The sequence below is a fragment of the Pelecanus crispus genome, chromosome 11 (genome assembly GCF_030463565.1).
Source record: "Pelecanus crispus isolate bPelCri1 chromosome 11, bPelCri1.pri, whole genome shotgun sequence".
NCBI lineage: Eukaryota > Metazoa > Chordata > Aves > Pelecaniformes > Pelecanidae > Pelecanus > Pelecanus crispus.
The window spans coordinates 37,733,750-37,757,552 of NC_134653.1; the positions used below are offsets into that span (position 1 = coordinate 37,733,750).

The following is a 23,803-nucleotide window of genomic DNA, read 5'->3' on the forward strand; positions in this document are numbered from 1 at the left end:
GCAATCCTCAGACAGACACTGACCTTTTTATGAAATCAAGTGTCTTGCAAAACCCTCTTGGTCTCCGAACTGTGATTTATAGCCATTTGTGTTGGAGAAGGCTGCAGGTGGGATTGGGGTGACACATAATTGGTTAAAAGATAAAATAAAATGAAGGTTGCCCTGCTGGTACAGCGATGGCAGGAGCTGCAGGAATGAATTGCTTGGCAGTGCAGAGCCTGGCCCTCCTCCTCCCGCCCTCCTCCGTCGGTTGCCAAGTCCTGTCTGGCAGGCCATTACAATGATAAATGCAGGTAGCTGGCAAAGACCACAGCTGAGAGTTTGTTCTAGCGTGCCAAGCCCTGCTTGGCATTCCCAGTTGGTGCCAGCATTTGCACTCTTACTCAGTTTGACGGAAACCAGGACATGAGGTGTGAATTTATGTCCGCATCCTTCCAGGAGAGAGTTGGGATAATGAAATGCCAAGGCAGCCCTGGGAGCAGCGGAGTAATTTGGTAGGTACCAAACAACAGTCTGCCACCTGTCATTTGCAGCGCGGTCCCTGCTCTCCCCCATCACTCTTCCTACATGCAGCCTTTGAATTATAAGAAGTCTTAGGTAGTTCTGCAAAGAGCGCTCTCCATCCCTTTGATTTAGTGCAAATAAAAACCCCTTTCCCAGCCAGACAGATAGCCTGGCTAGATAGTTTCAAGCTGTAATGACAATAATACAGGCTACTATAGTAGTATGTTACCCAGCGTTCCCAACCTTCCGTATCTGTAGGCAGGTGTTTCCCCTACATCGGTAGCAAAAGCTAAATCAGTAATCGAGTCTGTGGTTGCCGAAGTCAGTGTCTGGGTAATGGAAAAAATGTAAACGTGGAAGTCCAAGCTGAAAAGTCTGCCTGTTCAGGAGGGGGATCAGCTCTCGGGAAAAGGCATGAGGTCTCGGTTGCTTGAGATGTTTAAAAACAGGTCGCACAAAGCCCTTCTCGAAGTGTGCGACGAGAATTGTTTTTCGCTGGCTGGGGCGTGTATCGATTGCCCGTACCACGGACACGTTGCTGCCTCTGACCTAGGGTGAGAAGTGCAGCCCGATACGTACAGATATGTAGTAATGGGGAAATCGGTGCTGGTTAGGATGGAAAACAGCCAGGAGCGTAAAATCAGGGTAGGTTTTGGTAGCTGAGGTTGGAGGGAGCGGGATACCGAGATACGGACCAAGCGCACCTTGATTTAAATTAAGACGTGCAGGCACAGTAACATTAAGCAAGTATTTTGGCTGGGTTTAATGAGGGACAGCTGGAAAATTTCTTTTCTGGTCAGTGTCTCTGCAAAGAGCCCAGGGACCTGCTGCAGCTGTTGGAGCAGCATTGGTGAGGCCCAGGAACTCCCCAGCTTCCTCCTTTCTCCTCCTCTACTAAATTTTTTTCAGTGCATGTATTTATTTATTGGAGCTGAGCTGGGAAGGAGAGGGAGTTTGATCTTTTCCTTTGGGAGACAGCAACTGCTCAGAGGAAGATGAATCATAAAGCATGGCTAATGGAGGGAATAGGAAGGGGAAAACTCCGGGCTATAGCCATTCTCCAGGGGCTGGAGGGGCGGTTTGAGAAGAGAGGGAAGAGGAGTCAGCAAGCCCGTGCCCCGAGGCTGCGATAGCAGACATGCTGTAGGTCAGGCGTCCCGCCGCTTTCGGAGCATCGGGTCACCCTTCGTCACGGTGCGAGGCGCATCTGTGCCGTAAGCCGACAGACCGCAGCAGCCTGTGTCGAAGAATTATAGTTGCTGCTTAATCTAAACTAGTTTGATCTATCCCAAAATGGTTGTAAAATGATGAAGTACGTGCTCTGGATTCAGAATGGTGTTATTTTAAGCTTACCGCCGTGTTGCCAAAAGAGAAGGTCCAAAGCAAAACCATAATGTCAAACTTGTGAAGCAGCAACGGGCTTGGCTCCTCGTTGCCCTGCGCTGACTGAATCAAACCGTCTCCACAGCATTCCCTTCGCTGCCTTCCAGTCATCGTCCTCTTCGCCTTGCTTTCCGTTTGCCATCGTGTAAATCCAGTGTAATTCAGTGGTGAATTGGGACCAGTGATCTCTGCTTCTAGGCTCTCTGTGGCCTCATTTAATTCTCTGTTCCCAGACTCGTGCTAGCTTCTCAAAGGGGCTGTTGCAAAAACCAGTCACGCTTACATAAACTGCTGAGAGAAAGAAGCCTTCTTGGAAGAAAAAGTGACAGAGAGGAGTGCAGCAGCACCAAATACGCCTGTGCTAGAAGAACGCGAGGTGGGAACCTAAACAAGTACGTTGCTGTATGGAAGCACAGTCCAAGAAGCTTTTTGTTTCTAGTGGACCTTCTGGAGAGTGAAGTTGCATGCAAGATACGGAAGACCCCATCAGTACCTCCCAGAGATGGCCTTGAATCAAAATGGAACTAGAAGTTTCCGGGGCATTTAGGGCATTGCCATTTCGATAAGTAGTTGCCTGTGCAGGGTGTTTGTGCCGCCTGTTTCACTGTGACGTGTTCTGGTGTAGCTAAAGGCACAGCTGAGGCTTTAGGATTGTTGCTGGAAAGCTGGAGATCTGTCTGGCATTCTTGCTTAGGGAATATTATTTATTATTAGTCCTTATTTGCCTCGGACAACAACAGCCAGAATTTTGTAAGTGATCCTGACCATCAGCTGGAACTAGATTTTTCAGAACAACCTGGTCACCGTTCAAGTATCTAAATGGATTTTTGGAAATGCTCCGTACCCCGTAGCTCCGGTCGCGTTGGTGCCCCAAAGGCAGCTGCTGAGTGCTGAACCCTCTTGAAAGCCCAGGCTGTAAATGCTGCGTGAAGGGCTCAGGAGGGAAGGGGACAGGTGAACCTCTCACAAAACACAACGTGGATTTGTCGAAGTCCGGCGTGTATCCCATTCCTCTCGCTTCACCCCTTAGGCAGCTGGGCTGTGCTCTGCCCCAGCCAGCCGTGTGCCACAGCGCTGGATTTTCCTCGAAGGTGTCACAAGAAGGTAGTTCGTGTACTCCTTGCTCCAGCTTTTTCTCCTGTGGTGGTGCATGGAATGACTGACTTGCAGGTCTCACTTTTCTTTTGGCGTCTTAATCGAGCTGTGATTTCCCTCCAAAAATAATCCTGGTTTTGACAAGACTGTAGGTTCCCTTGAAACATGCCCTCACAATGCAGGCAGTGTTACCCGTGGGTTGCTTCTGTATCCGGGAATGTGTGGAATACTTTCTTGGTCTTAAGGGTCTTGGTCTTTAGTTTGGTTTTTGTGTGCGTGTGTGTGATTTCCAGGCTCCTCTTGCACCTTCCCATATGTATCAATTTCCATTTCCTATAGAATAATCACAACCCAAACAATACCTTCCTGTTTTAGTTATTGTTCTCATGTTACTGAAGGAAGGGGTCTGGCATGAATGACTTACAGAATCAACTGGAAGCCAGTAAAGCAATACTGACGTGCTGAAATTCTCTGCTAGACAAGCGATCAGGTGGCGTTGGAGTGGTAGGTAAAAGCAAGGGAAACAAAGGGAAGAACGAAAATCGATCCAAAATCTTCAGGTAGCATCCCTGCTTTATGCTGAAAGTTCCTCTAAGCGTATCTAACACTGCTACTTTGAAAATCTCCTGGAGAAGGGTGTTCTGGAGAGCTTTTCAGTGCTTGCTAAGTTCAGTAACAGTGTGAAAACAGTCTCTCTTGAGACCGGCTCTTGGCTGTCTAGAAGATAGGCAGCCATCCAGAAATACAGCGTAAACCGTATTTTACTGCCTCCTTTTCCTTCTGCCTACCATAGTGGACTCAAATTTGGAGGGAATGCTTGGCTTTTGCCCTGTGCAAAACGTACGTACCAGGTCCCTGACCCCCCCGTGCTCTTGCTCCTTGTGAGCCAGAACTGCAGCCGCCTTAGCGACTTCCCGATGTCCTGTGATCAGGCGCCTGAAGTATCGGGCTTGGATCTGGCGTTCTGTGCTCCGGGAGACGGCGTGGAGATCCGCAGAGCTTCTGTTGTTGGTGATAAGGAGTGGTTTTATTCCCTGTCGGCCATTTTATAGGCTACAGAGAAAGGGGAGGGGGAAAAAAAGTAATTACTGTGAGGCCTGACATAGTTTATAATGCTGTCTCTGTCAGATGATGATGTTCTGTTGTATGTAATCATTAAATTATTAATCCGTAAGAGCTCTTACACCTTTCAGCTGCCCTGGGTTAGTGGGAACCAGGATGAACGAGGCATGGACTTCATCATGCCTCGCTGTTCACCTTCAGAGAGGGTGTGCTACATCCTTTGTGGTTACCACCTTACATTTTGAGGAAAAAGCTGCCCTTGCTAAGCTTTTAGTGCTGAAGATTGAATCTGTTTATATGTGCTAGGTTCAAGGGGAGGAAGGGTGAGGGACTGGAGCACCACTCCGCTTGCTCTTCGCAGAGCAGAAAAGGGTAGAAATGTTGTTTTTCTCTGCAGCGCGTTCAGCCTGGTTTCAAACTATCACAGAACTGGGTGGAGACATTTTCCCCTTTAGATCTCTTGTAGAAAAGAAAGAAAATCAAAATGGGACAGAGAATTGCTAACTTTGTTGAATAAACCACAGCGGGGGACCTGCAGTGCTCGGTGCAGATCTTCGCGTGTGATCAGCAGGACAGATGTCAGATGTGCTTGAAGTGCCAAGGTCGTTTTTGGGGGTGAGGGTGGGACTTTGCAAGCAGCAGCTTTTACAAAAACATGCCCGGCTTGGGCTCTGCTGTGGTGCTCCGTGGGCGAGGGAGACGAGAGCACACGTGCGAGGAAGGCGAGAGGTGCCTTTTGTCCGCGAGCTTCAGGCTGGGGACGTCTCTCTGCCTTAGGCAGCAGCAAAAAGGAATCTGGGGGCAGTGAAGGACTCGAGGGGTGCACGGCGCTGCTCCAGCTGCCCTCGTCCCCGAGGTGCTCCTGCAGATGGAGACAGGCGGAAGGCAATGAGAGGGGAAAAAGAGGAAATTTCTAGTTTCTTTTTGTAATCAAAAAAAGTGTGATTTCCTGGGATGGCTCGAGCCTTTCCACATAAAGGACTCCAAACGCCTGGGTTTGCTCATGAGGCAAGAATTCCACTTTTTTTTTTAATCCCTTCTTAAACATATGCAAATGATTTGCTTGAAACAGCAGAAAATTTGGGAGGGGACTTGCTTTAGCAGATGCGTTGGTTTGCTGGATTTTTTCACTCATTAGTGGGCTCCCTCAGACACATAGGTTTTATTGTATGCTTCCTTTAAAGGGCGACTGATGGAATTGAATGATGTATTCAGGCTCTTCCTCCCGCAGCTTCCCTCCTGCCTTTACAGCAGCTCGCAGCATATCCTATAGCACAGGCGTTCACTGTTTCAGAACAGTGCTCATGCCAAAAACTGCTCAGCTCTGGAGCTAGAAATCACCAGAAGTGAGAGCAAAAGTTACTGTAAACTCTAGGTGTGAAGGTTTGTGTCTGTAAACTGTGGCTGTGATGTTGAAAACGCTGCTCTGTGAATGTTGTCTCTGATTGTCGAAGGCGGTGCCACGTAACTGATATGAGAAGGCTGAGCAATAATCCCTGTGTTTTACTTTCTCTTCAAAGTGAATTTTCTTGCTTGACTTCCTTAAACATTGCTTTTATATAGTCTGGACCTGTAGCGCTGAGCTCTTGAGCTCATGATTAAACAGTGCCAGTCTACATTAAATCCTCGGTACTGAATTACGCAGAAGGGAATGAGCTGGCGGTTGCCGTAAAGCTGTGTCGGTGGCACCCAACGTTCCAGACCGGGCGAAGCGTAAGGCTTCTCCCGGCTGGGGCGGCTGCCGCTGCCGGAGCGGGTGCTGCAGCGGGCGGCTTGCTGCGGACGGCACCCCGGGACGGGCAGCTCTGCGGAGCAGGCTGCCAGCAAACAGGCTCCTCTCGCCGGCCGCACGCCCCGCGCCCCGGTCAGGAACCGGCACGTAGGATTTGTGGCTCAGCTGCCGAGTCACTGCCGGGGCTTTAGCGCAAGCCACGCCGAAGCTTCATTGCCTATAAAATGGGGGAATCGTATTTATCCACCTGCCACGTGTCCTGGTGCTTACGGAGTGCTTTGAGGCTAGGTCCTGGCTTTGTGTAAGCTCTTAGTATGGGTGAGTTCCCAGAGCCTGCAGATGTGTTCTGCGTCCGTGGTGACTTTGTGTTGATTGTAAGTGAAAAATCTCTTAACAATGGGTTGTAAATTCAGAGTTGGCTGTCAAACGTTTTATGCACCACTGTTGTTACTGCTGTGTGACGCTGTTACACTTTCTTTGCAAACCAGCCTAGGCAAAAACCTTGTTTAATCCTGGTTCTTCCTCTCTTTAATCCATGCAGTGAAGGGATCGTGCAGGTAACTGATTTTCCCTAAGATTTTAGGATCCTTTTGCTGAGCTGTGTAACGATCATACATGCCACAGCTACACGTGCAGCTTTGTCGTGGACATGATTCAGAATTTCTTTCTTATGTGTCTCAGCCTCAACCTATTTTTCATGTTGTTTTCCCTCTCTTTTTTATGCATTTGCATTAAGTAAGACATTCAGTGCTTGCAGTGCCACTTTCCTTAGAAATAACATTAATAGATCACTTTCTTGCTTCTTACTATATCTCATGCAGATCTTGCATTTTACTATTTGTTTTTTTTCCTTCTGAGTCGTCATTTAAAATATGTAACACTGTAATACAATTCATAGTGCTCTTTGTCATGCAAATCTCCCAAGGCACCTTAGAATAAAATCAATAAAATCAAAAAGAAAATCAACTTAGTTCAGCCATGTGTTGAATTAATTCGTTGTTTTTAAAGCAGAGCCAGGGGAGAAAGGCTTTTTTCACTTTCAATATATTTTGCTCTTCAGCTTTGTACTTCACCCCATTTTATTCGTGCAGCAGTCAGTGCCAAAACGTTGATGATATTTTCAGCTATCTTGTAGACGGTAGTAACGTTGATCGTGCTCCCTGCTCCCAGACCAGCTTTGATTCTGTAGAGGCTACTTGCTATTTTATCAGATAGCGAGGAGAAAAAGCTGATGCTGAAATAGGTTGACTGTTTGCTATCAGTGGGGGGAGGGAAGCAAGCCATCAAATTAACTCATAAAAGCTTTATTTACGATGAATGGACTTTTTTTCCCTGTCTGTCATTATCATCTTGTCTGTAACCCAGTGACCCTGATTATCATGAAGCTGTTTACAAGGTTTAGGTTAATTGGATTTCTTTAACTATTTCCCAGAGCTGTGAGGAGCACAAATACACTGCCGTGCAGTTCAAACAGCATAGTGCAACCCAGTTTGCAAGGAGACGGGCTTCTTCCAAGAGGAAGTCGTTTTATTTCATACTCAACTAAGTGCATAGCAGCATGTACCTGTCATTTGGCATAATATTAAATAACACCCTCTTTCATACGGATGTGTTCAGTTGCAACTTGTGTTTCCAATACACAAATTACATTTTGCATGTTCAGCAAGAAATGAGCTTATTTTCGATGAGAGAGGCTTTGAAATGTTTTTTTTTTCCTTCAGCTTGATAGCAGTTTCACTGGTTTTGTTTTTATATGAGGAATCATGGATAAAATAGCTGTGCATTGCATGGCTGCCTAAATAAACGAGACAGGAGGATATAGCTGGGTGAGATCAGGACAGTACTTGTATACGCTTTGCTTTCATCTTCTTAGGATGCATGCTTATTCTTTAATGGCACAACATTGCACCCTCCAGGTGCAATGTGTAATTGCAGGTCTACAGATAACCGACTTGTTTTATGAGCTGTGTTTTTGTGAGCAAGCCTTCCTGAATTCTCCTTTAGTATTACTCACCCTCTTCTTCTCTTTCTTTTTCAGGCTTCTGTAGGCTCTGAGAAGCTGTTCTCCCCTGCAGCAAATAAAGGTAAGTGATCTGAAGAAATGCTTCCCTTACCTTAGAGCGAGAGATTTGAGTTGTGAATCCGTATTGCGCGAATAGCAGCGCATCAGTTTTGCCAGCGCCTTTAATTTTGCCGCGCACGTTGTCATAAAGATCAGCTTTACAGGTTAAAATTTACAGTCCAAATTCAGAGCTGCATCGTTTCACTGTGGGGTGGGACTTCTTCCCTACCGGTCGGATTTGTAACAGAAGTCTTAGGGAGAGGGATTACTGACAAAGGAGAAGTCAGCCCTTACTGTAGGGGATACGCTTTTCCCTCTAGTACAATCAAATCCTCATTTCTTTTAAACAAATCAGTATTTCGGTGCTATCCGTATTATCCTTACAAGGGCTGGTGCGTCCCTGTCCCGCCAGCGCGCGCAGAGCGTTTGCGTCTGTACGTTTCGGTTCTCCAAAGCAGGGTGGAAGGCGCTCGGCGCGTTGCAGGGTTTCGGCTCGCAGCTCCCGCTATTGCTATTAATTGAGAGTTACCTGTGATACGCGCTGGGTGTTGCTAAGAGACTGCGCCGGTTCAGATTCCCCTTGGGAGGTGCGGTGACATATCTCAAAATACGCCAAGCCCTCCTTCGAGGGCTCGGTACAGCCGTAAAACAGGGATACTCTAGTTTCCCAGGGATAATCTCACTGAGATGGATGTTGGGCAAAAACGCTGAAGAAACAGCCTTGGAGAGGGCAAAGCGTGGTACGTGATGGAAAGCGTTGCGCTGGGAATGGTTCCACTTCATCACGTGAGGAGGTTGGTGGTGTGGCTCTGAACGAACTGTCGAGTCGTGTGGCTCTTCTGCAGCGTTCCCAGTGTTGAGCTGCAGAACAAAATCGGTTCAGACCAATAGCGAATACTCGGGACGTGCAAATACCCCAAAGAAGGGAGATGAGGCCCATCAATAAGAAGCGATGAAATAACCCCCTTATTTCAAGAGGGCCAAGAAGGGAATAATGTGCAGTTGTGTAGGAGTAGGTGCTGGCCACGGAAAGGCGTTTTGGTGGTTGTGTGCTCCATCACCTGGACCCAGGCCAGGCTTATAGCTGGGCTCTTGAGCAGCGGTAAGTATTAGGAATTCTCTTTCTTTCCAAGCTTTGCAGATTTTCAGTGCCAAATGTGGAAACCGATGACAAGCCCATTATGTTATTACATTTGCAGATATTTTTACGAAAGTATGCAGCTTTATCTGGGGGCAGGAGGGGAGTTTAAATAAATGGTGGGGAAGAGCATTTCTCTCCTCTCAGCCTTGGCTCGCTGATAAGGCAAACCAGATTGCCCATACGGCACTGCCTCAGCAAAACAAAAATCTTGCCATCCTGCATAAATGCATGGCACAGAGATCTGCTGGAGAGGCTTATGTTGAAGCGTTAGCAGCTTTGTTGGCTCCTCCTCGTGCTGAAGCCTGAGATCCCCCACCCCTTCGTATCACAGAGCAGCTCAGCAACATGAGTTTTCAAAATACCTCCCTATCAGGAAGTTAAATGTGTGAACGCCTGTGAATTTGCTGTCTCGTAGTTTGTGTTCACTGCTGTTTGTATCCCTGTAACTTAAGCCTGTTCCTGTTTGGTTTACTGTGGGTGTAGACATTGCCAGCCTTGGGAAGGTTTGGGTTCAGACCGTGATTTTGGCTCGGACTTCTCTTCTACCCTGGCCCCGTACCGGTGGAGCCTTCCCGGTCGGCACGGGCTGCGATCGCGGGCGGGCTCGGCTGGGGGCTACCTCAGCGTTTGGCACTTGCGTTGAGAGGCGAGAGAAATTTGCCGCGGCGAGATTCGGTGCAGAAACCCAAACAGCGCTCAATTCTACCCCTCGCCCTGTTAGCGCTCCCGCAACGTGAGAGCCAGATTTGTCTCTCGCACATGCAAATGAACGCCGCTGCGACGCGACCAGGCTGGGCGATGCCATATGGCCGGGAGAAAGTGACGTTCAAAGCGTTGCGCTTAAATTCCTTTTGTGAGATAAGAGCGTTGATTTCGGGCCCGTGTTCTCCAGGGCTGGAGCCGTGGTGGCTGCGCGGGGAGGGGATTAGCTCAGCCCGGTTTCCCGGTGGGCACGCGCGTGGCACGGCACGTGCTCGTCCTCTCCCGTGGGCATTTGCGCTGTGCCCTTCTTTTGTAAACACTCGCGGCCTTTCTGGGGAGATAGTAACCAGCAAATCTGCAGCATCCATGCTACAGCTTTTATTGGAGGTAACCAGGCGTTTAAAACACAATAAACTGGATTCATTGTCTGGTGCGACTCCCCCTGTTCCCACAAACTTTCCCTGGGGATGTGTTTGGCCCTGCGTGTTTGTTTTATGCCGTCCCAGTTTATCAGCAGCTTAGCGATGCAATTAAGTATTAAGATAGACGGGTTGCGCTTATTCGAGGCTGGAACAGCTGTAAAACGTAACCTTTGGCCGCGTTTCACAGCTCCACAAAAGGCCCGAGGAGCAGCGCCTTTTGTCTGGGGCTCGCCGGGTGACGGTCGTCTTCGCCCCCTCCCCGCCGCGGCCGCGGTGCTCCTGCTTCGACACCAGCTCATCCGCAACGACAGATGCGCGGCGGCGACGTCCGCTTCGGGGACCGGCCGCTATTATGCGGCGGAGAGAGGTGTCCTGACCCGGGGCGACCGCCGTGGTCGCAGCTGTGAAATAGGCTGAATGGGGCACCGGGAGCTTCCGGGAGAAGAGGAGAATAAATCCTCTGTGTAAGGAAATAATGAGTAAAATTAAAAGCAGAGAATCCCTGATCTGCTCTGCCGACAGGTCTTTGTTTTCCGAGGCAGAAGAGGGTTTGTTTAGCCAACTCGTGGCTGCAGCACAGAGTTACAAGGGCATTCGCTGCCGAGAGCCGGTTGTTACATCCTCCTGGTGAAGAAATCGATAAACAAATAATAAAGGTCTGTTTGCTCTCTCATGCGGTTCCTTCCTCGCAGGCATCTCCCAGCCAGCCCCTTTGCTGAAGGGCGAGCGCCGCGCAGGGCGGGGGAGCCGTGGGCGAGAGCCGGATCCGGCCCTCGGTGTCCCCGTGGGGGAGCGATGGTGGCTGACAGGAGGGCAGAGGCGTTGTCGTCCGGGCAGGTGAGAGCGACGTTCGCCCCTGAGTCGCTGGGAGGGCCTGCGCCTGCCTGCTGCGGTGGTATTGTTAAGTGTTTCGGGGGTGGGATAGCTTCTGCGTTAAGGACTCTGTTAAAGAAGGCCCGCATTCTCCGTCGGCACAGGCTGGGGGATGGAGGGATGGAGAGCAGCCCTGCCGAGAAGGACTTGGGGGTGCTGCGGGATGAAAGGCTGGACACGAGCCGGCAATGTGCGCTGGCAGCCCAGAAAGCCAACCCCACCCTGGGCTGCATCCCCACAGCGTGGGAAGCGGGGCGAGGGAGGGGATTCTGCCCCTCTGCCCCGCTCTGGGCAGACCCCCCTGCAGCCCTGCGCCCAGCTCGGGGCCCTCAGCACAGGACACGGAGCTGCTGGAGCGGGGCCAGGGGAGGCCACAGAAATGCCCCGAGGGCCGGAGCCCCTCTGCTGCGGGGCCAGGCTGGGGGGGCTGGGGGTGCTCAGCCTGGAGAGGAGGGGGCTGCGGGGAGGCCTGAGTGCGGCCTGGCAGCGCTGACAGGGGCTGCAGGAAGGGGGGGGCAAGCTTTAGCAAGGCCTGTTGGGACAGGACACTGAGTAATGGGTTTAAACTAAAGGAGGGGAGATTCAGACTGGATAGAAGGAAGAAATGTTTTACAGTGAGGGCGGTGAGGCACTGGCACAGGTTGCCCACAGAGGCGGTGGAGGCCCCATCCCTGGCACCATCCCAGGCCAGGCTGGACGGGGCTCTGAGCACCCTGGGCTGGTTAAAGCTGTCCCTGGCACTGCAGGGGCTGGGCTGGGTGGGCTCTGAAGGTCCCTTCCCGCCCAAAGCACTCCATGATTCTATGACGAGCGTTGCGTTCCTGCTGCTGGCTCCCTCCTGCAGTGGGCTTCCCTGATGGCTCTGCCTGGAGGCGGCGGAGCCTTCTCCCACCTCCCCTTGCTCCAGGCCTGCCGTATCCCAGGGGAAGCGGGAGAGGTGGTGCCTCTTCCTCCACAATAACCTTGCAGCTACGGCCCGGGAGACCTGCTGAGTCCCCAGCCTTTGTACCCAGGGCCGCTGTTGGGTGAAACAGGCATCTTAAAGTAGCTTTGGCTAAAGCCAAATGGCTTTAGCATTGGCCAAGGGCCCTGACGAGGAAAATCTCCATCGCAGAGCGAGCGGAGGCCGGGCAGCAGCTAAGGTGTCTCTGCTGATAGCCCCGGGAAGGCCGTGGGTGTGGAGGTGCCATCTGTGAGAGGGAAGGGGCGTCCCGGAGCCCGCGGGGCGTCCCGGAGCCCGCGGGGCATCAGCCGGATGCCCACGGAGGAGCCAGACCGGCACAGCCACGTCTGCCCTGCAGTCCCGGGGGGCACCGGGCGGCAGCAAGGGGACAAGGGCTTTGAAGTTTGTCAGAGCCGAATATGTTGCTCCCGCCTTTGGATCAAACTCAAGCTGGAGATGGAGGGAGCAGTGTAATCCATCTGTCTGGTGGCACGGAGCGACTGGCCGGGACCCAGCTCTGCCCCGGGCTGGTCGGGGGCTTGCTGAGCTCCATGCCTCGATTTCCCCCTCCTGCAAAATGAAGACTAATGCTTGTCAGCCAAGTGCACTGAGAGACTTAATTAATGAATGTTTATCAAGTGATTTATCAAGAGATCCTTTTAATGAGAGATTCCATAAACAGTGCGAGGCTTCATTTTCATAGCAGTAATAAATGACAGTGATAATAAGTCTTATCCTTCCCCCGCAAATGCACCCCCCCAGGAAAAAAAGATTGCTTACCCTCCACTCTCGCTGCTCCCTGGGTTTCTAGGCAGAGGGCTTTGAAGTGCTATCTTTCATCATGAACTCTACACATCCTCAAAGCTCTAAAGCTCACAGCCTGCGTCTTATCCCTCTGACAAGAGGGAGGCAAGCTTTCTCGGTGTGCAGGTCGTAATTGTCAGCCATGGGATACGCCGCAGCCACCCGCCCCAGCGGGCTAATGCAGCTTATGGTTCTTTGAAGTTCCCTCCCTTTATTTTCTGTCCTCTTGACCACAAAACTGTGCCTTGGGCCAGCACGAGAGATTTCTTGTTCGGAGACGACACTGAGCCCTGACAAGCACATCTGAACCAGAGGAACCCTTGTTCCTCTGAGATCACTGCTCTGTAATGTCATTGCCTTAAGGGGACTGTCTCTCCTTTTTCTCTCTGCTTCTTCTCTTCCCTTTTTTTTTTAAATTCAGTACTAAACTGTCACACTAAATCATTTTAAAAGCTGGAACTACAAAACCTCCAGTGTAGGACATGCTGTTAAAAGCCGATGGTTATTACTGCGAGATGGGGTGAGAGGGGAAAGGAGGGGCAGTGGGGCCAGGGCAGGACGGGAGGGCAGCAAGTCAGCTCTCCAGGAGGAACCTGCGAGCGCCTGGTGAAGCAGAGAGCGACCCGAACGCAGCTGAGCTCAGAGTAACGTCCTTGGCCAGGTTTGCAGCAGCACAGCTTAATGGTTGCTCAGCGCTGGCAGGGGCATCGAGAGCCCGGTGTCTCCCGTGCTCGCCGTGCTGCTTGTGTGCTTTGCTCTGCCTCTGGTCCTGTGCCCTGGCCCTCCCTCCCCAGCTCTCGGGGTCGGAGGCTCCTGCCTGGGCTGGGACAGCACCCCCTGTGATCACGTTCCCCCTCCTTCAGGGCCTCTGCCTTGCTGTGCCGGCACGTAGAGCTTTCCGTCGCAAGGAGGTCTGCGTAGACACAGAGCAAACGAGTCTCGCAGCACCCGGTCAGGCTGTTAGCTGTGTTTTACATGAACGGAGATCGGGAGAGAGATCATAAATTTTCCCAGTTTTCTTGCGTGGGGTCCACAGCGGGGTCTGAGATGCAGGAAAAGCAGAGATGCGTCCCATCCCTTGATCTCGGTTTCATCCCAAGGTTCTGGTGACGTTTTGGTGAGCTCACCATCTTGCGTGCGATTACCTGCACGGGCAGTGAACTTGAGGGGGATGATAATTTACAGCTGAATCTTTGGACAAGAGTCCACCGTAACTACAGGCATGCAGAAACTTCCACAGCAGCATCTGTAATAATAAATACAGTAATGCATGCATTTAGATAGCAACCACATTGCTGTGATTTATACAGTGCTCAGGGTGCTCTGCAGCTGCTCTACTCCCCATGTTGCGTCTCTTGTGATTTTGTCGCAACCTTACAATATTCTGTGCTTTTCATGAAATCCAGGCCCTCAGAGGACTGTGCAAAAATCTAAGCTTTAATTTCATTTTTTAAGCTAGACTTCAGTCTGCCTGGCCACAGAGAAGAGCCTGGAACTCTGATTCTTCTGTGCTTCAAAGCTAGCAAGCAGTGAGAAAGAAGCCCAAATGCTTTGGGTTTAACCTTGTTTTAAAGACGGTTTGTGATTTGTAAATGCTTGGCGGGGTTGGCAACACTGGATACCCTGAACTAAATCCCACGCGTGAGCCCATCCCAGCGTCCTCTTTTTCAAAAGTTCCATCTCATTTTGTCACTGCCTGGATGAGTACATCAGCTTTCTTGCATATGCATGTATATAATTATCCAGTGGCCTGAGAAGGAGGAGGACTTTGATTTTCAAACAGTGTGGGTAACCGAGATAATCACCCAAGTCACAGCCAGTTAGCCACATTTCAAAACAAAACCAAACACAGTAAGTGCAGCCTTCCAGTCTTCTTGAAGTTGTCTGATTTTGCCAGCGCTGGAAAGCTCTCGGCCTTCTCTTTGGGAATGGGAATGCGCCCTCTGCCTCCCCCGTCAGCTCTGTTCTCTGTATTTATTAGTAGCTGAGGGCATCACCCTCCCTATCCGTAGCAGCTGTCTGTGGAAATGTGATGGACAAGTAGGAGGGACCGTTCACCTTACCCACGCTGTCCGTTCAACTGCGTAGAACTCAGACTGCGAAAGTGGGTAATTTCTGAACTTGGGCGCGAATGGAGTGCTGTACGCATCCCGAAGTTAGGGCTGCCTGCTGCAGGCGGGCAGGTTTTGCTCTCCCCGACTGCCGTGCGGTTTGCACAGCTATCTCCGGGTTTGTCTCCCGCAAGTGAGCCAGCATAGAGCTTTCTTTGTAGCTTCAGGCTGCAGCCAAGAGAGTTGAAAAGTTGAATTATAAACATTTCCAGGCCTTCTGGTTGGTGTCTTGTGTTTTGTTTTGTTATTTTAAGGATGTGGGGTATGTTGCTGCATTCCTGTCAGTGGGATTAGAATGAATAGGAGCAATACTGTAGGAGATAAAACGTGTTTAATTATTTATTTGAGTATTACAGACTGAAATTGCTTTTTGATTTAAAGCATCCAAGTCACGGATATGTTTTTGGAGGCACACAGAAACATATACATGCACAATTACCTAGGGTAATGTAAGAAGTCTCTTTGCTCAACTGCCCTTCCTCCGCAGAATTTGTTCATTTCCTTAAAGATTTTAAATTTCAAATGTGGCTTTGTTAAGTATCACGGAAAGCTAACTGCATGCTGTGCCTTGCCCACCAAAACGTAAATAAAATAAATAAAGTCTTCGTTGTATAAATGTTATGAAGTGGGTGGTTTATTTTCTTTAATTATACTTTTTATTTAAAATAAACTATAAAAGCAAAATAATATATACCCTGAAAGCAGCAGCAGAAACTCATATTGATTAAGTGGGCGCATTCTAGCTTTTCTCGGTTCGCGTGAAAGTAGATAAAAGGACCGTCAAACTGTAAATCAGGGAAAAAAAAGGGAAGAAAAAAGAATTCCTTCCAAATGCATGTAGTAGTTTACATTGCCGGGACTTTTAAAGGATGGCTGCAAGATACCATCTTTTTACTCCTTGTTTATAGTTTGCTTATCTGTTTTCTGGAGTGGGGAAAGCCAGGCTGGCAAGTGGCAGTGCTGCGCGGCCCAGCTGCTGCCCCTGGTTGCAGGACGCGGCGCCGCAAGGATGCTGTAGGGCAGCGATGTTGAGAGCAGCGGTTGCAACCCCCGCAAAGCTATCGGGTCTTCTCGGCTCTGCTTTTAAAATACCTCGGAGACATGTTTTATTCATGTAAGATTTTGCAAAACTTCGGTTTCTTAGCAAATTAACCGCTGGGTACGATCCTGATTGGTATGGGCCAGCACCGCGGTGCGGGGCGAGGGGAGGTGTCTGCACCTCTGCTACAGGTCTGAGCGCGCCGCGGCCGCATGGTGCATTCTATTTTGGCGCGTTCTCTTTTTGCGTGCTGTATTTTTGAAGCTCTCCGATGCTCCTTTCCGTGCCGCCCTCCGCCCCGCGCTCTGCGTTCCTGTTTCGGGGGAGCGTTTTGACGGGCTCCGGGTGGGCGGCGGTCCTGCGCTGTGCGATAGCCCGTTAGGGAGTCCCGCCGGCGCGGTAACCCTGTGCTCGGTGCAGGTCGGCGGCGTGAACCAGGGCAGCCTGCGCATCGACAGGTAATTTGACAAGGCGCTGGGGGGCAAGGAGGCTGGTGCAGGGGGGAGCGGGGTCTCACCCCAGCTCAGCCTGTGTTTCCTTCTGGGCAGTCAATGGGAGCGATCAATGAAACCAGGGCACGCTGTTTAATTGCAAATGGATCTGCTTACTCTTTTGTGTGCGGCGCTGGCGGTCTGTGAGTCCCGGCGAGGCCCCAGCAGCCGAGACTTCGGGAGGAGAGGATGCTGTCAGCATCTCGCTGCTTCTCCCCCTCCTCTCACCGCCCCCGAGCCCGAGGCCTTCCTCCCGGGACGGGGACGCGGCTGATGAGCAGGACCCTGCCGTCCCACTCAGCCTGTGTGGCGAGCAGTGGTAGTTCATGCTGTGTTTCTGTATATTTTTTTTCTTATATGCGTTAGCTTCATTTGAAATGGCTGCTGTAAGTGATGCAGCTCTCCGGTCCTGTCCCCCGGGAGGGGAGGAGGGAGGCCAGGTTCGGGGCTTGCTTGCCCACAGGGTTCCTGCCGTTTTCTCCTCTAATAACCGCGCGAGCTGTGCACGCATGTGCTCGCCGCTTCTCTCACCTCCGTGCTTCGCTGACCATCCTTCCTGCTAACAAGGGCTGAACACAGCTCCCCGTGGAGCCTGTTAATGTTGCTGCCGAGCTGCCCGGGGACTCGCAGCGTGAGGCTTTCCTTCCATCTCCGCTGCTCTGTGCGCTCGGCCCCGGCTCCCGGGCTCGGTTCAGCCAGGTAAAGCCATACTGACTCCATTGACTTCACTGGATTTATTTGGGTTTAAACCAATGTATGAGAGAGCAGGACTTGGCACGGTGTTTGTGTTTGCGTGTCTGTGTTTCTGAAAAGGATGCTTGTTCTAGTTTGTTGGGGTTTTCTCCAAACGGTAAATATTTTCTTGTAAATCGCTGGGACAGAAAAGTGACTGCAGTGCTTTTAGTTCATTTATTTGCTTTAAACTGATGGCAAAGCCTTACAGGAGGTAATAGGAAATTAAAAGCTTTCTATATTTTTTTTAACCGTCCTGCAAAATTTATTGCAGAATTATATCCCCGCTGTGGGATTCTGTCGGACAGTTCAAAAAGCCTGTGGAAAGGTTCTCGTTCGCCATTAAATTTTAAAAGTTATTGAAGTAATTTTTATGGAACCCTATTAAGTTTCTGAAGAAACGTATTGGTTTCTTCACTAATAAATTCTTTAAGGCTTATCCATAAGGGAACAGTCAGACTTCCAGATCCCTCTCCAATGAAATGGACATTAGCTTTTTGCCTGTTGGAGATATACTCTTAAAAGGTATCAGTGAGGTGAGCGGCAAAGCCAGGAAAGCCTGACTGCGCCCAGGTACCTCTGGCGCTGTGAGATGGTGGGTTCTTCGCCAGTCAAGCCAGTAGAGTTTGGGTGGAGATGTTAGGAAAAAAGGAGGTGGGTTTTTGGTTTTTAAAAGGTGAGGAAGGAGAAGATTGCAGATGGATCCATACGGATAACTCCCGCTGCAGGGCTTAAACGGAGCCCCCGGCATCTGGTTCTGAGCACCATCGTGTTTGGGAGAGGTGCAGCCTGTGAGTCCCTGTTTCTCAGGCACTCCTGATGCTTTCAAAATAATCGAAAATAATGCGCTCACTGTGTTTTTCCACTGCATCCAGAAAAGCACACGGAGACTTCCTCCCGGTGAAAGGAACGTATCAAGCTGGCTTTGTGCTTAACTTAGCGCTCACGAGCACCTTTCGTATGCGAGTGCAGAGCCACCTGATGAAAAGCGAATGGGCTAGGAGGGAAATAAAATTGTGTAATTGCCAGTTTCCTTCAGTTCCGCTCCCTCTCCCGTTTTGCATAAAGGAGGCTATTTAAGTCTCAGCTGGAGTGAGGTTTGGTAATAAGCAGACGTCTGTGAACCTGCATCTGCTGCTGGTGTCTGCTATGTTTGCTCTGTATTTCCATATTTATTGATGATCCAGTTTTGAGAGAGATCTGTCTCCTGAACGCTCCCTCTCTCGTGGCGTGAAACCCGCGGAAGAAGAGTTTGTCCCTTCAGGCCCGTGAGTCCTTGTCCTGTGACATCTTGGGAAGCGTAGGACGAGGCAGCATCGCCAAAGATCACGGCGGAGTTTGCAGACCCACCTCAAACTGCACTGACTCGTGAATGTTAAACTGCGCAAGCAGAGCCAGAGCCCGCTCCCTGGGAAGCGATCCACAAAGCCGGGTGGCAGAAAAGGGCCAGCCTTGTTGGATGAAGCAGCTAACATTTTAATTTTCTCAGTACTATGTGATTTGGCTTCCAAACAGCTAGGCTGTCCCCAGCCAGTTGCTTTCCTACGTGGCTGGCCGCCTCTGGGCACAGCGAGAGGCGCTCGCAGCGCAAGCTCTGCGGAGGCAACCTGATTTAATACAGGCTTAAAGGCTGGGGCAGAAATTTACAGTGTGAGCATTGAATGTTTATACAGTAATGAACATCGTCATTATTTTTATTATCGAACCCTCTTTAAAACTGAGCTAGAAACCTGAAACCAACAACTCGAATATGTCCCTTATGTTCTGTACTGATCAATTTAATAACCAAAGTGGGGCAGATTATTCTATGCCTTTCATTGGATCAACGAACAAATTTCTCTGAGCACAATGTACCTTTTGGCCTGACATATTCTTGCGTTACAGGCCAGTCTCTGGACCCTTTTATGACATTCCAGCGGTACATGCTGTAAAACAGCCTTAAGCAGACGTCGGAGGGCTCCCCGCCGACAGCGGCAGCGTAGTCAGCCAAGCTTCGTCCCGAGGCCAGGGCAGAAAAGGGCCCGACTGCGGTGGCTGTGAGCAGCAGAGCACCCTTTTGCAAGCCACGGAGGCGGGAGTAATTCCGAGACACTCTAAAGATGCTCCAAATGGCGGTGTGAGCTGTACCAGCAGCTTAGATGGCCCTGAGAGCCGGTGTCGGTCATCTCGGTACCGGTCCGGTGAGAAGCGCTGCCTGGGCTTGCTGCCTCCCCCAAGAACACCGTTGTTTTAAACTAAGCATAGGCCAGCACGGCTACGTCCAGACCCAAATTTGCAAATACCCCTGCAGCAGCTCTCCTTTCCTCCCATCCTTCCCCTCTCCTCCCGACGGCTGAAGAGGACTGGGTCCAGCTTTTTGGCTCCAACCCGCGCCTCCTGCACGTCCGCTTCCTCCACCAAACGGGGACAACTCTAAACCTCTCTCTGCATGGTTTCCTGCAGGCCTGTACTAAACATGCCACCCAGGCGTCCCGGGTAAAGCCGCTTCTGGCCGAGTCTGCTGCTGCTGCTGCTGGCGGGCTTGCCTTCGCACGCTCACGGCAGGGCTCCCATCGCAGTGTGTTCATTTTAAACAAACAAAGAGTGCGTGGCGATTTGGGAGGGCCTTTCCCATCAGGTCATATCGGAGTTTCTCTTAAAAGGGAAGGCTGGTTTTTGTTTTGTTCTATTTTCCATTTTCCCCTCTTTTATAACCTGATCCCTGCAATTTTGTTTTCACTGAAATATTGACTGGCAGCGTTGCAAATCGCCTGCATGCAGACGGGAGCTTGCCAGCACTTTCTTACTCAGCTAGCCGTCAAGGTTGTGGATTCCACCACGAGCAGTGCCAGGAAAGCTGTTGATCAAAAATATTCCTAACATCTGTGAGTCCTCTCCATCCAACTGAGATGTAGTTACATTCTCCTTTTCCCCACGCTCCTTCCAAAGTGTTGCTTCAGACACCTAGAAAGCCCCGGTTGCGAATCACAAGCCGATCCCTGTCTGATTTGCTGCTCCGATTCCAGCTCCGTTGAAATCCAATATAAACGCCAAAGTGCCCTTCCCCCAGGCATAATACATGAAAAATACCGGCCGCCGAGCGGAGAGCAGACGGGGTGCGTTCCTTTGCCCCGTAACTCATTTGATCCAGATGCCGTCCCATGCCGTCTGTAGCCGCTGCGGTCACAAGCCAACAAGGAGGGTCTTGTGAGAGCGGCCGAGGGAGGACGCAGCCCCGCGCGGGCTCCCAGGCGTGCCTGCAGCCTCGCACACGCGTGTGCACGCACACACGCGCGCGCTCTTCTGCCAGCGCGAGGAGGGGACCGGGGGGAAAAGCCTGATTTCCCTTCCACCCTGTTCCTACCACCACCACCAATTCACCAGCCAACTATTAAATAATTAACGTGCCCAGTGGGGCAGGAGGAATCAAAAGCTGTTGTGTTCCCAAGTTTTCTCTGGCTCCGAAAGGCACGGCTCGCTGTGTATTCTGGCACCTCGGAGCGGGTTTTCCTCCCTCCTTCGCCTCCCCCTTATTATCCCGTATGCGTGCTGGAGAGGGAAGCGGTGTTCCCAGCCCAGCGGGGGATGGCTGTTATTTCAGACTAGCAACAGGGGAAAAGGAACAGCCTGTTGCCTGATTGATGTTTGTTTTTTGTGGACAGACACCAAAGGTTCATTAGAGAGGGAAGGTTTGGGAGGAGGGGGGCGGCGGCGGGGGAGAGGCTCGCTCTTAAGGAACTATTGTACCCCTGCGCGCTAACCTGGCTCTGCACTTTCTTTGACTTCTGTGAATGTCTCAGCTGTACCGTTTTGGCCCCGGCGACTCTAGGAAAATACACACGCCACAGAGGTTTCAGTGAGAGCTCTGTGACGAGGGGGTCGGGGGAAAAGGAAGGGGAGGAGAGAACAATGCAGTAGGTTTTGCTGTAATTAATTTCAAATGTGCTGCTCATCTGTTCTCCTCGGGTTTCAAAGGGAACGAGGGGAGTTCGCAGGGTTTTTCCTACCACATCTGCGGCCTTCCAGAGGTGGGGACGGAAAGGCGTCTTCCCTTCCATCCGTGGGTTGGACCGGTCTGGCGACGCGGAGCGCTGAGCGCAGCACAAACCGATGCTGAAAATGCTGCGCTGTCCGGAGGTGGGAGAGAGGGAGAGGAGGGGAGGGCGTGGAGGAGCTGCTCTTCGCACCACCTTGGGTAGAGCAAGCTGGAGAGACAGAGGAGGGTGGTACAGGGTAGAGCAGATTTCTCTGCAAAGATTTAATGGAGCGCCTTTATTTAAATAACAAATGTTGTTACTTACTACTGTTGTGGGTCCTGAAAAGCTTCCAGGTTACGGTGCAGGTGAACTGTGTGGTTACGAGGCTGTTCAAGGTTTGGGTCAAACCCTCGTTGAATCTCCTGCTGACTCTGCGCCTTCGAGCAATCTCCCTTTGTATAATTGCGCTGGGAACTACTAAGTTAATATTAAACCTTTGGCATTATGGCATCTTGAGTAGGAACGGTTCCTTCCGATTGCTGTGTCTCAACTCAGGAGCGGACTGTGCTGTATGGCACACGAAACGGGGGCTCGGCATCTGCTGTAGGACATCGTCCTTGGGTCCTTTGCTTTCCGGCCTGAGGATCGATGAAGTCACACGACTGCGGCAGTAAAGAGAAATGAAATGGGCCTGTTAGATTATTGACTTTACTCCCCTCAAGGAGATAGCCAGATGCTAATTTGATAGCCCTATGAATCTTAGCCAGAAAAATCAGTAAAACAGAAACTTAAACTAAATTACTCTTAGTGCTTTAACAGCTCTATTTTCAAATTGTTCTTTGCTTAGAAGCTTGCACTGAACCCCAGAGCTGGTGGATAATGACCTCTTGTTTAAACACGTGGCTACTTTATGATGCCTAGCTCTTGGAAAAACCAACCTCAATACTGGGTGGTGAATATTTCTGAAGTTTGGCTGTAAGGAAAACATTTCTACAGCATGATTGAAGAAAGCGTTCTCTTTTCTGGTCAGAAACTAGTTCAGCGCAGCCACGACGTGCTGAATACCCCAGAGGTACTTGAGGTGGGTGCTTGTTTGCGATACATTCCTTCTCCAGGACACCGGCGCTGGTATGTGGCTAGCAGAGCTTGACCATATAGCGATAAATGCTTCTGTGGTCCTTCGGAAGAGATGTAAATACCGCAGTGGTGTTTCGGGCTGTGTAAAGGCGCATGCCAGGTTTTGTAGACTTACAAACTAAATAGACTTTCTGGCACTGCTGTGGGACTGGCTGCTGAAAGGCTGTTCAGCGGTAGCGTGTCACCAAACATGCACGCAGACATCAGCTCCTGTGCGTGGGGAGGGGTGGGCACGTGCATCCTGAAATGACTTCAGTGCAGGTTGCAAACAGTCAGAATTGGTACAGAGAAACAGAGAAGCAGGGAGAAACCCGGAATGTGGCATATCTGTAGAAGACTGCAGGGACTTCGGGCCTTTTTCTCTATAAATTACTTGTGGGGGAAAGGGAGGTCACGTTTGGAGAATATTCAAGCCCACCGCCACCCCCTCTCTGTGGAGAGAAACCCATATGAGAAAGGAGGGAGATCTGAGTCAAGTCCAGGTTTAATTTCCTGGTCTTCCTCCATAGGAAGAAATATCCCTTCCTTTTAACTCTTGAACAAACAACTGCATTGGCCACATCACAGCGCAGCGGCCCTTAGATCACATCCAGATAAACCTGGATTCCAGCATTTGCTCTTAGCCATGGATGTTTCTGTACCTTGTGCTTGCCAACTAGTACAGAAAAGGAGCAGTACCCGAGGTCTCTGCAGAAAGCACATCTATTCCTCTGCCACCTTTGCTCGTAGCTGGGTTGGAAACCATATCTTAATTCCCTGCACACAGGGAGCAGCCATAACAGCACTTGGGAGCGCAGCAGGGGTGCTTTGAATTCTCGCCCTCGAGCCTTGGCCATGCCTTTCCAGCTTGTCACCTCTCCCTTCTTCAGTTTTGACGATAAGGGAAGAAGAAGGGCGGATGGCAGGGCTGGAGAGGGGAGGTGGGGAGCGAGCTGCTGTCCTGGGGCTGCAGCTCTTTCCCTGCCCTCTAGGAGAGCTGCTGTCTCAAAGTGCCACGCAGCAAACCCAGCTTTTGCCAACCGTGCCCCGGGGGTCCTTTCCCAGTTCGACTTCTTCACATGTCAACTGTAAGGCAAGAGTTGAAGGTATATTGTTAGCCGCAGTACATTGTGACGTTTCTCTCCGAGACTGAGGATCAGAAAGTTATTGTAGGGGAGGGTTTTGTTAAAGAATAAAAGCAAAGCCCCAAGGAAGGTTTTGCAAGTCCAGCTTTTTGATCTAGCGCAAAACTCTGTTCAGACATTGGAAGGTTTCTGTAAGTTGGAGAAGTTAGAGGCTTCTGCTGGTTTTGTAAAGCTAGATCTCAAAATCCACGGCAGAAGACAGGCTGAGCCCCCAGCCTGGCCCATCAGGCTCTGGGACTGATACAGCGTTTGCAAAACCCCCCAGAAAGCAGGCAGAGCCGCCCCACTCCTTGGCATCCCGGGAGGCGGAGGGTGCCGGCGCGCAGAGGCCGTGCATCCTCTCCGTCCCGCGGCTCCGGCGCTGGGGTGCCGAGGCAGCCACCGAAGCACACAGAAGCGGCAGATGTGCCTGCCGTCCCGACGACTCCCGCGGGTGCTTAATAAAACCACGGGAATCAGAGTTTTCTTCTTTTTTTATTAGTTACAAATG

The 23,803-nt window shown here is 50.8% G+C and overlaps 1 protein-coding gene across 1 annotated transcript in view; it reads left to right on the plus strand.

The window, feature by feature from the left end:
* FBRSL1 (fibrosin like 1) overlaps window positions 1–23,803 on the plus strand; it is a 560,052-nt gene that overhangs the window by 492,384 nt on the left and 43,865 nt on the right. The window contains exon 7 of the mRNA XM_075718432.1: window positions 7,815–7,860. Coding sequence (XP_075574547.1) covers window positions 7,815–7,860 — 46 coding nt within the window. The remainder of the gene's footprint in view (window positions 1–7,814; window positions 7,861–23,803) is intronic.